General features: G+C 35.3%; 1 protein-coding gene across 2 annotated transcripts in view; it reads right to left on the bottom strand.

Moving 5' to 3' along the window:
• Nucleotides 1-16625, bottom strand: part of ctif (CBP80/20-dependent translation initiation factor) — a 71610-nt gene that overhangs the window by 44730 nt on the left and 10255 nt on the right. For both annotated transcript variants that reach the window (XM_055179748.2, XM_055179749.2), the window contains exons 2-7: nucleotides 10746-10959; nucleotides 10495-10566; nucleotides 8299-8415; nucleotides 8123-8193; nucleotides 6319-6423; nucleotides 5098-5173 (exon numbers count right to left, since the gene is read on the bottom strand). In XM_055179748.2, coding sequence (XP_055035723.2) covers nucleotides 5098-5173; nucleotides 6319-6423; nucleotides 8123-8193; nucleotides 8299-8415; nucleotides 10495-10566; nucleotides 10746-10925 — 621 coding nt within the window. In that variant the 5' untranslated portion in view covers nucleotides 10926-10959. The remainder of the gene's footprint in view (nucleotides 1-5097; nucleotides 5174-6318; nucleotides 6424-8122; nucleotides 8194-8298; nucleotides 8416-10494; nucleotides 10567-10745; nucleotides 10960-16625) is intronic.

Here is a 16625-nt window from a genome sequence, read left to right as displayed (position 1 = left end):
GTCATAAAGATGCTTGAATCAGCCAACAAGCATCCACCCACAAATTCCACAACTCCCAACGGATCATTCCGCATCCAAGATTCCCTGATTGACCTTATCATTCCAGAGCTGAGGATTACGACAGAGAGAGAGAGAGAGAGTCAGGGAGAGAGACCTCCGTATTAAATAAACCGTGAAAGAGAGAGAGATGGTGAGAGCAGGTAAGCGTGTGTGTGCGTGTGTGTGTGTGTGTGTGTGTGTGTTGATCCGAGTTTCTCGTCTGGCTGACAATCACAGGATGAGGGAGGCGGTCTGACCTCCTTATTGTTCTGTAAGAGAAGTGCAGGGGTCTCTCCCTCTTTCTCTCTCTTTCTCTTTCGGCCTGCAGTGCTGCACGTAGCCCCGGGTCAAGCCAGTCCGTTTCTGGCCCAGTTAAGGTCTTTTGTTTTGCAGAAACTGAACACATCTACAATATCTGACCCATCATAGACGGTCTGCTTTAAACACGCACACATATAATAATCTAACCTCAAAAGTAACTTTCACAACTTTTCACAAACATTATTGGATTACATCAATATCATTTAGTTGATTTAGAAGCTGAGGACTCAAAAGTCAAACACATTATTTCTGAAATGTTTCACTGTATCTGTGAGACCTTTTTAAAACGTTTGGTCCTCACGAGTACAACAAAACTTGTACATGCATTTACTTAGTATTTTTGTCTTAAGTACAAATAGTCCTAAATCAGGATGTATTTTCTTGATGAGCAAAATAACTTAAGAAAATAAGTCTAGTTTTTAGACAAAAAATATCAAATTTAAGTGAATTTGTGCATTAAAAAAAGTTTTCTTAGCCCCTTAACAGTCAAAAAAGCCTAATCTTGGTCTTGTTTTAAAGAAGACACTTTAAAGTTTTTCAATGAAGTGTCTGGAGTTGAAAAGCTTTAATTAAACATTGTTATAGCAGTTTAAATGTATTGTTTAAAAAAAATAATTAAATTATATATTTTATACATTCAATTATAAAAATTATAAACATCAGAAACGTTACAAATTTCAAGACATAAGTCTCAAGTAGTTGTGATCCAAATTCCAAGTTAAAATCACAAAAAATGAGGTTTGTGTCACACTTTTAATTATTTTACCAACAACAGCCACTAGATGTCAATGGTTTGCTGCATACTCGTTGCAAATTAATAAATTACTGTCATTGTGCATTATTATTACTGCGAAAATGCTTTGAAATATGAAAACAACATTCTTAGAGCTTTCCAATGATATAGTTTGTCAACATTTTAATGATTTTACCAACAACAGCCACTAGATGTCAACGGTTTGCTGCATACTCGTCACAAATTAATAAATTACTGTCATTGTGCATTATTATTACTGCGAAAATGTTTTGAAATATGAAAACAACATTCTTAGAGCTTTCCAACGATATAGTTTGTCAACATTTTAATTATTTTACCAACAACAGCCACTAGATGTCAAGGGTTTGCTGCAAAGTCGTCACAAATTAATAAATTACTGTCATTGTGCATTATTATTACTGCGAAAATTTTTGAAATATGAAAACAACATTCTTAGAGCTTTCCAATGATATAGTTTGTCAACATTTTTGTAGATTTATACTATGATATAGCGTTATGAATATATATTAATTAATATGCATTCATATGGGGGGGTCATGTAACAAAAAACTGTCACTACATTATTTCTATCATCAGATAAAATATGAAAACTACTAGTGCTGGGCATAGATTAATCTAATACAAAATAAAAGTAATTTTTTGCATAACATATGAGTTTGTGCTGTGTGTAATTTTTTATTTATATACAATATAAAATATATATACATGTATGTATGTATGTATTTGAGAAACATTTACATATATATATATATATATATATATATATAAACATGTAAATGTTTCTCAAATAAATACATACATACATACATGTATATATATTTTATATTGTATATAAATAAAAAACGATAAAAAAAATTCTTAAACGTATATACACAGTATGTATGTGTGTGTAATTAAATATACATAATATTTATACACAGCACTAACTCATATATTATGCAAAAAATTACTTTTATTTTGTATGAGATAAGCCCAGCCCTAAAAACTACATTCTGAGAGCTATGCAGTGATATAAAGTGATATAAAGAAATTGGGCCTACATGTGGGCCTGTGACATTTTAGAAACTGACTACGTTATTTTGTTCCCAAAATGGTGATGATATATGATGACTACACTCTTAGAGCTTTCCAATCATATATAGTTTATCAAGATTAGATAAGAATTCACATGCAAAACACTGAAGTAAATGTAGGCGTCCTGCTGGCGGGTCAGTGACATTTAGCAGGATATAAATGTTTATATGCTCTCTTCATAAATGAATCAATTACTTTTCTAAGATAATTTATGTTATAAAACACTGTTGAAATATGTATTCTAGAGGCTTAGACCTTTCCATTAATATATAGTTTGGCATGATAGACTAACATTTACATAAAAAATATTGACATAAACTTAGGTTTTAATTCAAGAAAAATGTACTTAACCCATTGGCTTGAATTCATTTAAATTTTATGTTTTTTGTCTTAAAAATAGACTTATTTTCTTAGGTTATTCTGCTCATCAATTTGATCAAGAGCAATTCTTTGATATTTGTACTAAAACTAGACGAAAATACTAAGTACGAAAGTCATTTTTTCCACTTTGTAGACTGCAATTGTTTTATGTCTCTGTAGTGACTCAAACCCTAATTGTAAATGATATTTATGAATCACTTTCACTTTTAAGGAAATCCCCTGTCAGATCTGGCTCACTTATAATGACAACTATAAATAAATCCACACAATCAACAAACACAAACACACACCTGTGTAAAAGCGGAAACAGACAGACTGACTCTGGCTTTATTGGAAACGGAGCTAAATCTGTGTGAGACTCGACGTGAACGTGATGAAACACACACACACCGAGCGTTATCACTTCCTTAAGCTCGCTATTAAACACAATATAAGTTCACATGTTCATGAACATCCTTATACACGCACGCACGCACGCACACACACAGAGAAAAAGAGAGAGAGAGAGAAATCTGCAGACTTGGAGGGTTTATTCACATGCATGCATATTTGATATCCAATAATGCATTCTTCAATAGCCAAATTCTATGTGTAAAGATGCACACATTAAACTGAAGCTTTACACTAAAACAAAACACTACCATTTATGTAAAGTCACACAGACAAAGGACAAATATGGCAAATGGCTGAAACAATGCCAGATATCACACACACACCCTGTCTGAAATTAATAATGGACTCATGTCTAGACGATAACACATGGGCTGGGTCCACAGAGGACCATTTAACCGTATGGTACCTAACTACCAACATCCTGCTCTGGGTAGAGAGAGAGAGAGAGAGAGAGAGAGAGAGAGAGAGAGAGAGAGAGAGAGAGAGACTTTTAAAATTGAAATTTACTCTTTAAATTGACATTAATGTCTCTTTATTAAAAAATACCAAAAAATTTAAATAACATTATATAACAAATTATATATAATAACAAACTACATTCAAATATAAATTTGTAAAACTTCAACTTCACAGATGCATTGATTAACTTCCTGTTTTTCATCAGCAGGTCATCGATCAACTACTCAATATTAATTAGTGCTGCCTCACAATCGTTTGCAGAATAAAAGTTTTTGTTTACATAATATATGTGTGTACTGTGTATAATAATTATGTATATATAAATACACACACATACATGTATAATTTTAAGACAAAAATATATTTATATAATAAATATTTTTATATAATATAAAGTACATCAAAATAGAAACATGTATAGACGGTTTCATCGGACGCACGTGATACACGTCTGGATCCGAACCTTACTTCCGGTTTCGTTTTTTTAATGGTCTAACAACTAGTTGCTAAACTCATCTCTTGAACAAATGCCTCGTCAAAAATAACAAATGTTTTGGTTTCCTATGTAATCTATGTGGTGTTGTTGTTTTGCTTGTTATATAAATAAACTACGTTTAAAGTACTTTGTTGTTATTTATTATTAGCGGAGTTTACCGGAAGTTAAGAGAAAGCGAGCAGTATAATGCTGAAATGTGATAACATCATGACACCACCAGATGGCGCCACTTAACTGTTGTTTTTCAGTAGAATTTACACCGGTAAAACACAAATGTATGTTTTGACAATGTAGAAGTATACATTTTAAGTTGTAAAACAGTCACATTACACATACGTTAATAATACGTTTTTTCAAACTGAAGGAGTCTAAAGGACAAAACTCAAACACTATTTACAAGCTGCTTTTAATAGACTACTATGTAGGACACCGTGCCAGGACAATTTATGTCAAATTAAAGTTCAGTGCAAACACATTAGAAAAATCACAGGATTCTTCATCCAGCAAATCTTGCTAGAAAACTGCTAACATCTCTCCAAACTGTCATACAAACTCTTCATCACTAGATGGCAGTGTGGGATCATCTACTACAATAAAGCCAATATAAACATCCCTCCACCAGGAGGCGACCTGCTATAGACCCAGATCTTTGCAAGATCTTTTACAACTTTGCAAAAATTTAAGGGGGCCGGGATTAGACTAGTCCTATACTAAAATCATGTAAGAGCTGTCCAAACTGAAAACAACTTGCACTGACATATCTTAAAATACATCAGTGCCCTTTGCTTTACCTTAAAATGCACACAAGTATTGTTTTTAGTCAGGCATGTTTGTTAAAACTAGTTATATTTCCTAATTAAAGGCGGAGTCCACGATGTTTGAAAAACGCTTTGGAAAATTAGACGGGCCGTCTACCAAAACACACTTATAGCCAATCAAATCAAATAAAATGCCGGATTGCGTATGTGTGGGGCGGGTCTATCAACAGAAGTTCCAGATTCTATTGGGGTAGGGGCGTGTTTGTTTAGGTGATTTCAAATATCAACATTGGCTTTCAAACATCATGGACTCCGCCTTTAAACTAAGTCCTAGTCTTGGTTTAAGATAATCCCTGTCCGGGAAACCACCCAAAGGTGTTTAAGTGAAGTATGTTTCTTACCGGCAGGGTGGGCAGGAATTTGTCCATGTTCTCCAGGTCAATACCATCATCATCGTCAAATTTGCCCTTCATCATCCTGTGAGGAGACAGACGTAATTTGACTAGATGTTTAAGCAAACAAAGTATATCAATAATTTACCAGAGGATGTTTATTACACTGATATTAACCACACTTAAAGTGGTTGCTAGATATTAATAAAAAATATTCAATAAATAATATATATAAACAACACAGGACATTAGCCTTATTGTTGACCATTTATAGTCCCAACAATAACCAATATTTTTTAAACATGCATGTTTATGTTACGGCAATATAAACGAATATTGTATGTGTAATCAAATATAATTTTAGGAGGTTTAAATGTGCCTTATCCAATCAGATTTAAGAGTCATGTTAATAGTTGCAAAATAGCTGGGATTTTGTAAGCAACAAAAGAGTATTGTTATTGTTTGTACATTGTGTATAAAAAGTTCTAATGTAAAAGACAGATTTCATGCTAAATTATATCAAGCAATTAAACCTTAAAGGGGACATATCATGAAAATCTGACTTTTTCCATGTTTAAGGTACCCAGTGCTTCTATCAACCTAGAAAATGTGAAAAAAATAACCCATTAACTTAGTTTTGGTAAACAATTCTCTGAAAGCATGTGAAAAAATAACTCTAAATAATTGAAATTTGTCTCCCCTTGTGATGTCAGACGGGGATAATACCACCCCTTAATCTGCACTATCCAATCAAAGCATGGCCATTAAGTGCAAATTTCAGCTCATTTGCATTTTAAAGGACACACCCAAAAACGGCATATTTTTGTTTACACCTACAAAGTGTCAATTTTAACATGTTATAATAAATTATCTGTATTTTATTTTGAGCTTAAACTTTACATGTTTACTCTGGGGACACCAAAGATTTATTTGATCTCTTAAAAAAAGCTTATGAAATGTCCCCTTTAAATCACTCTGTATTATGTCATGTCAATATACAGTCACTAGAGGACAGCAAAGAGGAACCACCACACCCCACCCAAACACCACCAGACTTTAAATACTAAGATAAAGAGACTTTTAAAACCATAAGACAGACATGGCACAAATGTGAACAAGAATATGAGGAAACAGTGATATGTTTTGACTGGTGTTATATTATATGTTTTAGACAAAGTCTGTATGTTTCTGATCTGAGGTCAGTGTTATTGAGGGTTAAAGTCGTCTCACCCCTCTCTGTCGATGTGTGGAAGATGTTTTGGTGTCCCTCTATACGCCCTCCTGTGAAACTGTGAGAAATCAAGTTTCTCTGGTTGCATGTCCCACGTAGCACCTCTGAAAATACACACAAAAAACAATTAACACACACACAAAACATGTAACACACATTAAAAACATTTAATAAACATATACCAAAAGAAATGTGCTTAATCAGGGACTTTTATCCTGAAACATTTGATCCCAAAATCAAACTTTGTTTCATTATTATTATTTTTTTTGGGAAAGTTTTTTTAAGGGAAAAATATAGCCTTAAATAAAACATTATTTTATTGTTATTATTATTTTAAAGTTTTAAGGTTTGCTTTTTGTCATTATTTTTTATGTGTGACATATGCAGCAAACATTTATTGTTTTTTTTATTTACTGTATTCAATTATTTATTACAACATTAAATTGCTTTAAAGCAGCTTTACAAGAAGAAAAAAACAGAAAAGCTGGAAATTATTATATACATATTAATATATAAATAGCATATGTAATAGAATATATAGTGCATTACAGTTCTTACTGTCCCCTAATAGATCAAACATACATCAGAACACAAGAGTTTATAAGGCACAATGTTCACAAGAAGTTAAACAATATTCATGTTATATCTGGATTTTTTAAAAGGGACATATCATAAAAATCTGACTTTTTCCATATTTAAGTGCTATAATTGGGTCCCCAGTGCTTCTGTCAACCTAGAAAATGTGTAATAGGTAATTGAAATTTGGCTCCCCTTGTGATGTCAGAAGGGGATAACACCGCCCCTTTAACCTGCACTATCCAACCACAACACTGCATTTTAGTGCAGAGATCAGCTCATTTAAAAGGACATTTTGCTCATACCTACAAAGTGGCAATTTTAACATGTTATAATAAATTATCTAGATGGTATTTTGAGCTTAAACTTTACATATGTACTCTGGGGACACCAAAGATTTATTTGACACCCTAAAAAGTCTGGTGAAATGTCCACTTAAAGTCTTATGTGTATAGTGCCATCCAGGTATTTTAATCATACAGGTTCATAGCGCATACTTGAGAAACAGTAACAGTGGTATGCTAGTATACACAAACTACTGCGACACAAATCAGCTGTTTCAGTGAAGTGTACAACTCTTAATCTCCTGAAACTCTTGATCTCATACATAACACTGATTTAGTCAGAACAATGTGTTCCTTACAAAATCCACTTCAAAAACGTAAGAGTTTATTTTAGAAAGCTGTGTGAAAATCTAAAGGGATTACAAATGTCTGCAGAGAGAGCGAGAGACTGAGAGAGAGAGCGAGAGAGAGACCTTAGGGCAACGAAGATTCATGACTTGGCAAAGTTTAAATGAGACCATGAATCAGCACCAAACACACTAAACATTTTAAGCTAACAGTTTTAAATACACATCCACATAAGACTGATATGAGTCTGAGCAAACCTATTTTTTTCTTACTGCAACAATGCATATTCAAACATGTACATGGAAAGATACATTAAACATATTAAACAAGAAAGTCATGCTTTTATTCAAAATAAATGAAAAAGGTACCTGTATGCAACTTTATGCGCATTTTTAAGTATTGCATAAGAAACGAGTGATGTGCATGCCAAATTTTAAATTAAATCCCTTAATTTGCAAAAAAGCTTGAGGTGGTTTTTGACTTATGTGACAATGCAAATAATGGGAGATGGAGACGTGGGTTTCACGCTTCGATGGAAACCCAGCTTGTAACAATTTAGTTTAGAGGTTAAAAAATGTGTATTTGTGTATCTCACCCATGGCATTCCAAGTTAGCAGCCCAAATGTCCGTTCCCAGGATGTCAAGAGAAGGATCTCGGTTTCCATTCTAAAACAAACAGGCAAACATGCAGATGTTGCATTAAAATTTTTATTTTTTATTTTTATAGGGCATGTAATAAGTGTTTTTACTCCTTTATAAGAGTTCTCTCACCTTAGCTCTAAACTGATTGTTTTGTCCTCTGCTGCCTGATCTAGAACCAGAACCGGGTCGAGAACCTGAACTGGGTCTAGAACCTGTGCTGCCATTACTGCTGTGCTCCCATTCATCCTGAGAGAGAAAGAGAGGATCAAACTCTACTGAGCATGTGCAGAACAAACACCGGCACACAAGCACAACACGAACACTTTTCTCAAAAGCAAAGCAACAGTTTCATTCATCAATGCAAAATAAATCTGAAGTAACATTTTAAATGCTATATCTGCAAGTTTTATAGGTCCCCTGTGGTGAAAATTACTTTTTTTATAGTTGTTTATATGTCTACCACATATGCAAATCATGTGCAAATTCAACGTTTTCGTCTCATTCTCGTGGTTTAAAATTGTCTGGTTTTCTATATCACAACCAATCATATCAACACATATCAGTTGTTCGAGTTATAGATTTTATGTACGGATGTCGCATAGACTCGACAGCTCTGCTTCTGTGACATCAGCGCTAAAAAAATTGTGTACGTGTAGTTCACACATGCATTGCGTGAAACCGTACCTGAAACTGCCGAATGTAGCATCTATTTAAATTTACATCTATGGTCTGAGCTGTGTGATTAAGTAAAGACAAGGACTAGGGATGTTCATTTCAACTCTCCCGACCGACAACCGCAGCTTGTTAATCGAACATTAACGGTTATCTTTAAATATTAAACTGTCATTGAGTAAAAAAACAGTTGAGGGTTGTCTGTGAGCACGCGATCAGTCCCGAGGATTAATATCTAAAGGGGGCGGAGTGTCTCTTTTTTATCTACCACAATTTCTAAAGCAGGACCGTTTTGGAATCCATTCAGCCGATCTCCGGGTCTGTCGCTAGCACTTTTAGCATAGCTTAGCATAATTCATTGAATCTGATTAGCATTGCGCTCAAAAATAACCAAAGAGTTTCTATATTTTTCCTATTTAAAACTTGATTCTTCTGTAGTTACATCGTGTACTAAGACGAGAGAAAATTAAAAGAAGTGATTTTCTAGGCAGATATGGCTAGGAACTATACGCCATTCTGGCGTAATAATCAAGGACTTTGCTGCCGTAACATGGCTGCAGGAGGCGCAATGATATTACACACTGCCCGAAAATAGTCCCCTGCTATTAAAAGTTACTAAAGGGACTATTTTCGTCTGCTGCGTAATATCATTGCGCCTCCTGCAGCCATGTTACGACAGCAAAGTCCTTGATTATTACGCCAGAATGAGAGTATAGTTTAGCATGATGCTAATGGTCTAATCAGATTCAATGGATTATGCTAAGCTATGCTAAAAGTGCTAGCGCCAGACCCGTAGATCAGCTGAATAGATTCCAAAACGGTAAAAATGAAATGTTTAAAAGTGGAGTGTCCCTTTCATAAATTAAGTCATAAATTTGTACCTTCGGTTAACCAATATGAACATCCCTAACGAGGACTAATTTACATATTCATAGAAACGCATATACTAAATGAGGCAAGGGTGTAGAGCTACATTCAAGGAGTTTTTGAACAAGAAAAAAATTGAAGTCAGAGGAAAAACTTTTACATTTGTTATTATAAGGCTCAAAGATGAGTAATAAAATTATCGACTACAGGGGGACTTTAACTTTTTAAAAGTGTCCTCGGATAGTGTCAAAGCTACTGTAGACATGAACCCAAAACTACAAAATGGAAATTTGTTGATACAACTAGTTTATAATGAGGTCTTGAGGGTCTCTCGCTCTTGATATAAACACATCAAACACAGATTTGTAACAGAGATCCACCTGAACTGCCTAATAAAGCAACCGCATGACTTACAAAAATAGCAACCCGCAGGACAGCACACAATGAAACGCCCTTCTCATGTTTGCCAAACACCTTGACACTGTCTTTAATATTTAATGTAAACACAAAGTAAGCATACGGTTTAAAGTCTTAGTCTGTGAGCAACAAAAATCTGCAACATCAGCATTATTGAGACGGTTTTTAAATCACTTATTAAAGGATGCAATGTGTCTGTATATCAAACACATTGTAGCTGTGAAGTTCACATGAAAAACTAAATTGACTGTCACAACAAATGGCTTTATCTGCTTGTTTAGTCTGACATAAAACACATCACTGCTTCAGTAGATTAATAGTATTAATATGCGTTAATTAAAATAAACTGGTTATGGATTAGAAACTTACTGGTTTGGATGAACCCCTCCCCCTCGACGATGACCAGCTCCCATCAACCTTATCACTGCAGTCCTCCGTCCACTGAGAGAGAGAGAAAGACAAAATTCATTTGTCAATATCATTATAAATATGATTATCATATTATTGACATCTATCAATTATGTTGAGTAAATGAACAGCAGTTTTTCATCCCATAAATAATGTGCGCTTAAATGATTCATTAGAAAGCTCCTCCCACACAATCATTGTGATGATGTCACCTGTGAGGTGTGGGACGGGGTCTTGTCCACATCCTGGTCCGTGTCGTTTTTGTCGCTCAGAAGTCCCTGCACCTGATACTCGAGCACGTAGCTGTCGATGAAGCGTTCCAGCTCCTCGATCTCTTGCGAGCGAGTGCTTCCCGCCTCCGACGATGCTGATGCCACCGATGAGCTCTCCATGGCAACCGGACCACAGTAGGGGGAGGGAGGGGAGCTGTGGGCGGAGCAAAACAAATAAAAAGTGATGAATTGTCATAATCATACACAATTAGACGACACTGAAAATAACACATTGCGAAATGAATATCAAATACTGATACTGAGACAACCGTATCCAATATATTGTCAAGATGCTGAACGGTTTCTGTGAGATTCACCCATTTAGTAAAAACTGTTACTAGCACGTGACAACTTCTGCTATTTTCTTCAAACATCCAGGAACACTGCTTTATCAAAAATATAAGAAAACTAAATATAAAAATATAGCAATTATACGCAAAATGGACTTAACCCTTATGTTGGGTTTGGGTTATTAGACCTAGAGAGATTTTCTTTTACCCAAAATACAAGTTAATGTTATTGCATTGGACTAAAGTGTGGTGACTTTTTTTACAAAATACAGGTATATAAAAAAATATAATTTTTTGTCACTTTTCCACCTTTCCAACACATAATGGTTAATAATGTGTGGCCTACAGAAAATAGTTTATCAATCAGCCATTATGCAAAATATAACCAAATATTGGATTCAATCTTTTTGTCAACTTTTTTCAAGGACTGGTTTTCTATTTTTTTTTCTGAACTGGCTAATCGTAGGCCTCATTAGGTTTGTTTACATGCAACCAAAAAATCAGATTGTAATCGTATTGATGGATCAATCGTATTGAAAATCCTCCAGGTAAACACCTTGATCAATATGATTGAGGTTAAATGGATGCAAATTTCGATTGTATTGAAAGGGGTGGTGCAGTCCGATCTGTGATTCGATCATCAGGAGAACAGTATTGTAGTATTTTCTCAATCAGATGCAAAAATACCTTGCTTGTGCTTAAGTTCACACCTTTACCTCTTATTTACGTATCATAAATCAGGGTTCCCACACCTAAGTTAACTTCAAATTCAATGACCTTTCAAGGACTTTCCAGGTCCAATACCCCAGAGCTCCAGACTGCCACCAAAATTTGAGAGTGTGCAACTGAATTTTACATCCAGTCGCACATGTGCGACCAGTAAATTTGACCATTTTTTTGTAATGTGAAACAATTTAAAACAGCACATTGTACTTTCTGCATATATCATCAAAGTATTTATTAGTAATACACTGTAGTAGAAATCAGAATATTTGGTTAGCATGTTGATTTACGGTGTGTGCCCCTAAATTTTCTGGTTGTGCCCCTAAAATTTTCAGTTGGGGGCCACTGTGCTCCTAGTGAAAAAATTTGTCTGGAGCCCTGTACCCTCAAATTCAAGGACTAAATGTGGGGATAAATTTCAAGTGAGAACAATGTTACATTGTGTTACCTTTAAAGATACATTGTTACAGTTCCCTTTCGAGGAAACTCGCGCTGCGTCACTGCGGTGAAACTTTGGGGACGCCTCCAGGGGTAAGTGCGTCTGAATGTGTATATCAAATTCAACCAATGGTGAGGCTTAACGACAAAGACAGGGTGCGGAGGGAGACAGGAAGTATATCGCTATCTAAAATATTGCCAAAGATGGCGCTACAGGGACGCAGGAAGTATGGCAAGAGAGACGCAGCGTCTCGTTCCCTTCTCAGGGAACAACAGTTACATACTTAATCCGAGACGTTTTCATGTGTCAAACACAACTTTGCAAAAAATCATTTGGGTATAAATCAACATTCACATACAGGAGATATAAGCATTTAAAGTGAACAGTTTAGCAAGTGTGCTTAAAGTCTAGAATTTTATGATATTATCCTACACTACACAGGGAATAATATGGATTTTTTCCAGAAAACTTCTTGTATAAAATAGATTCAAGCACTTTCAACGATCTGTGTCTATGCATGTTTATTTTCAAAAACTTCCCAGGGGCTGCAAAGTCCTCTGCTTTTTGGTGGAGTTCAGATTTAGGTTACTTTCAAACTGTTTCTGTGAGTTAAAAAAAAATCAAAGGATTTTGTTAATTAGTTATTGGCATTTGGGCTGAATAGACTTTTGGATACTTTTGGCATCATTTTGAATGTCTGTTGGGCTGGCTTTGTTATGCAAATCTGGCAACCCTGTGCGCGTTTGCGCAGTTGTTTAGATGGATTATTCAGTCGCAATCAGATTAATTTCAGTCAGATTGACAGAATTTTGTGCATGTAAACATAGCCATTGATCTGATCTTATGCACCTTAGTGTTTGATTAAAAAAGAAAACAAATAATGCTCTTTTCACAAAAAACTAAGGTGCATAAGCATTTTAGATTAATTAAGCCTATGATTAATAATTAATTAATTAATTTAAAAATAATGCAATAAATAAATGCAAATCCCGTCCTATCTTAAAGAGAACAAGTTGACAAAAAGATTAAAATCCAAGATATGGTGCTAATGTAGCATAACAAGTGATTTGTCATGGTCATTTTTAACCGGAAACACCAGGTAACATAGGGTTTTGAACGCAGCACAAGAGTTAAGTGCAATTATACAAGAAAATGTTTTTATTATGAGGTATTTAAATTTTGTTTTTGCTTCAGAAAAACAATGGGAAATGTAAGAGTGACTGGATAATTTCTTTGGATAGTTTATTTCCTGATATCTACTCTCTGTGTGAAAGCTGTGTGCAGTGTTTATAGTCGGCAGGTAAAGAGAGAAAGTGAGAGTTTAATCGGGTGTTACTGTAGGTCAGACTCAGCAAATAGGATTTACAACTTTACCAACGTCTTAAACCACACGCAGAACAACATCACATTATCTACCATCACTTGTTTGATTTCATCAGCTGTTCAGTGAACCCAGAACCTGTGCAAACATCTCAAACATACGAACACTGAATTCTGTATGTCTATAATGTGATAGGAATGGTTACATCATTCACAGCATTTACAATCAGAAAAGAAAAGGATTGAAAATGATGCAAAACATGCCAATGAGATTTTATTTCAATTTTATTTTAACGGTTCTTCCTCACTTGTGTAAGCGCCAGCTTCAATTTAATTTTACATGAACATTACAAGGATATTGTATATTATTAGGTGCTCCACTAATTTGTTTCAACTCATCCTCCAGTTTAACAATCAATTTTAAAAGTACAAATATCCAATGCATATGCAATAAATATAAATAAATTATTTAACTGATGGGTAAATAGTCTCAAGATTATCTACAGCGATCCAAGTCCAGAGAGACAAACACAGCTAAAAAAAAAATGGACGGCACTGACAGATCCAGAACCCGGGGAAACAGACACAGGAAGACTGTCATGATTGACAGGAAGTCCAAGCATATGGCAGGAAGTAACTGCTGGGAGACAATAAATGTGCTGGATATACGAGGAAGAAGAACAACATCTGTTTCTGTTCAGTTACCATGTGTGCACTAAAACTCACATGGTGTACTCGCATATCTAAGGGTGTTTCCAGACCTGAGATCAATTGCTTTGTTCCGAAACCAGGGGTTAAATGGCTAAGTTGAAATTTCATATCGGTTCGGTTTGCATTGCAACTAACCAAACTAACTTGGTAATACAAGTCACGTGCGAGTAAACTCTCCTTTTTTTGGTCAGAGTGCATCTGTTTATTTTCCGTGATTCTAATAAGTTGTCTATCAGGATGGACAGACAGCAGCTTTGGGGGATTTTTTTTTTTTTGGGGGGGGGTAACTGTGGTTATATTACTTCATTATTGTGTACCTATTGCAGGAAAGAGCAATTTTATGAGGAACAGGTGCACTTTAATTTTGAATGGCGCTGTCATGCTCACCAGAATTCGTCATCAAAGAGCTATCAGGTTAGCCTGGCTCCGCCCTCCTACGTTCTTCCGCTTCATTTTCATTTCGCTTCAGGACAACGTCTGGGACTGCTGTGTAGAGTTTTGTTTTCTCCGGCAAAAATCTGCAGGTCCAATCAGCGAACAGCAGGGAGTGGCTAAGAACGCAGACGTTGAGGTCGTGCGCCAGACTGAGTGACATACGTCACGACCAAACGTTAGCGATAGGTTATGGCAGATTCAGAGTGACTCTGGGCAGATCCAATAGTTTTAAACTTCAACAGAGGACCCTCCTTAACGGAAGTAACGCTTTGCAATTGAGCGTGGCCAGACTCTCTGTACAAATGAAATGAATGTACGAGAGTCTGGTTGCACCAGGCTACTATCAGGTATGGTTAATAAAGCAATAAGATAGCCTGTTCATTGGTCCGTTGGGGTCGGATTGCTTTCACACGTATACCAAACCACTCCAGAGTTCGTTTGGAGTCGGGCACCTCATTCGGACTGCCTGAACCGAACCAAGGGAAAAACGCACCATGTTCCGAAACGTTTACATTTATGCATTTGGTGACTTACAGTGCATTTTACATTTTCATTAGTATGTGTGCTCATTGGGTTCGAAACCATGAGTTATAAGCTAATTTTGCTGAATAAAAAACATTAATCTATAGGGGTGTGACGAGACACTTAATCCACGAGACGAGACGAGACTTGAGATTGGTTTCATGAGAACGAGACGAGAATTGTACACTTTTTAAGAAATCCTCAATGATAAAATAAATGGGAAACTGAAATAACATTATTTTGAACTGTGCTAACTAATCTAGGACTGTCCCTAACAATTATTTTGCTAATTGATAATGAAGTAATTTGATATTTTTTGATAATAAATATAGACCCAAGTGAGCAATAACCTTTAAAATTACATAATGATGCAATAATAATTGGTTCAAATTAAGCATCAAAACAAGTAAATACATTACAGTAATATGTAGCCTATAAAAAACAGCATTATGTATTATAACAAATGCCTGCAGGGGGTGCTAACGGATAGGCTTCTGTTACTTTCACTTTAGATGCTTACTTTTAGCCAACATCGTTTACATCCATTGAAATCTTTCATATTTGTCCAATTCTTTACAATAGAAATGATACAACCACTGTTATTCTTGAGCAAGAACATGCAAAGATAAAATCATGTAAACTCAGGGTTTAATCTGCTGAGACACTTCACATCTGACACCGAGAAAAACACAACGCGCCTCAGACAAACATTATTAGCAACCCAAAACAAAAACAAAAAATCACAAAAAAAATCACATGCATTGCACTTGAAAAGGTTTAGCCAGAAACGTAACTTTATGCTGATATTAGGACAGTGGCCGTTTCTCAAACAGAAAGCTGCATCCTCTGAAGGTCGCATATGCAGGCTGCATACGAACCTGGTTTATTTCAGTTAACTGAGCATTACATTCGAGAGTCATGACAAAAGACAAACCAAAATGTCCAAAAACTATTTGAAATGTTTGTTTATTTAGCTAACGCTGATGTTTGATGTTTGTTTATTTAGCTAAATCTGGTCTGTAACACCAGCTGTTCAAAGTAACACCACTGTGATTTAAAACACACCGAGAAAAGAATGAAACTGATGAGAACAGCTGAAGACCACAAAGACATCAGCAGGCCAACATCTCCAGTGTGAGAACGCTTGCATATAGCAAAGTGCTTTAATGATCAAGTCTAAAGTTACAGATCTTCACCTCTACTGACTCCACTACAGTCACCTGTAAACCTTTCACCCAAACTCACTAACAAAACTATTTAACTTCAGATAAGAGTTTACAATACTGCTATAAATCAAAGTGATTCAAAAACAACAATTATTACAAATGGACTAAATTCATTTACAACCCAATCTAATAGAGTTTCAACTTGTTTCAAATA

Source organism: Misgurnus anguillicaudatus, chromosome 9 (assembly GCF_027580225.2).
Source record: "Misgurnus anguillicaudatus chromosome 9, ASM2758022v2, whole genome shotgun sequence".
NCBI lineage: Eukaryota > Metazoa > Chordata > Actinopteri > Cypriniformes > Cobitidae > Misgurnus > Misgurnus anguillicaudatus.
Note: the sequence above shows the minus strand (reverse complement) of the source record. Positions and strands in the feature narration are given on the sequence as shown.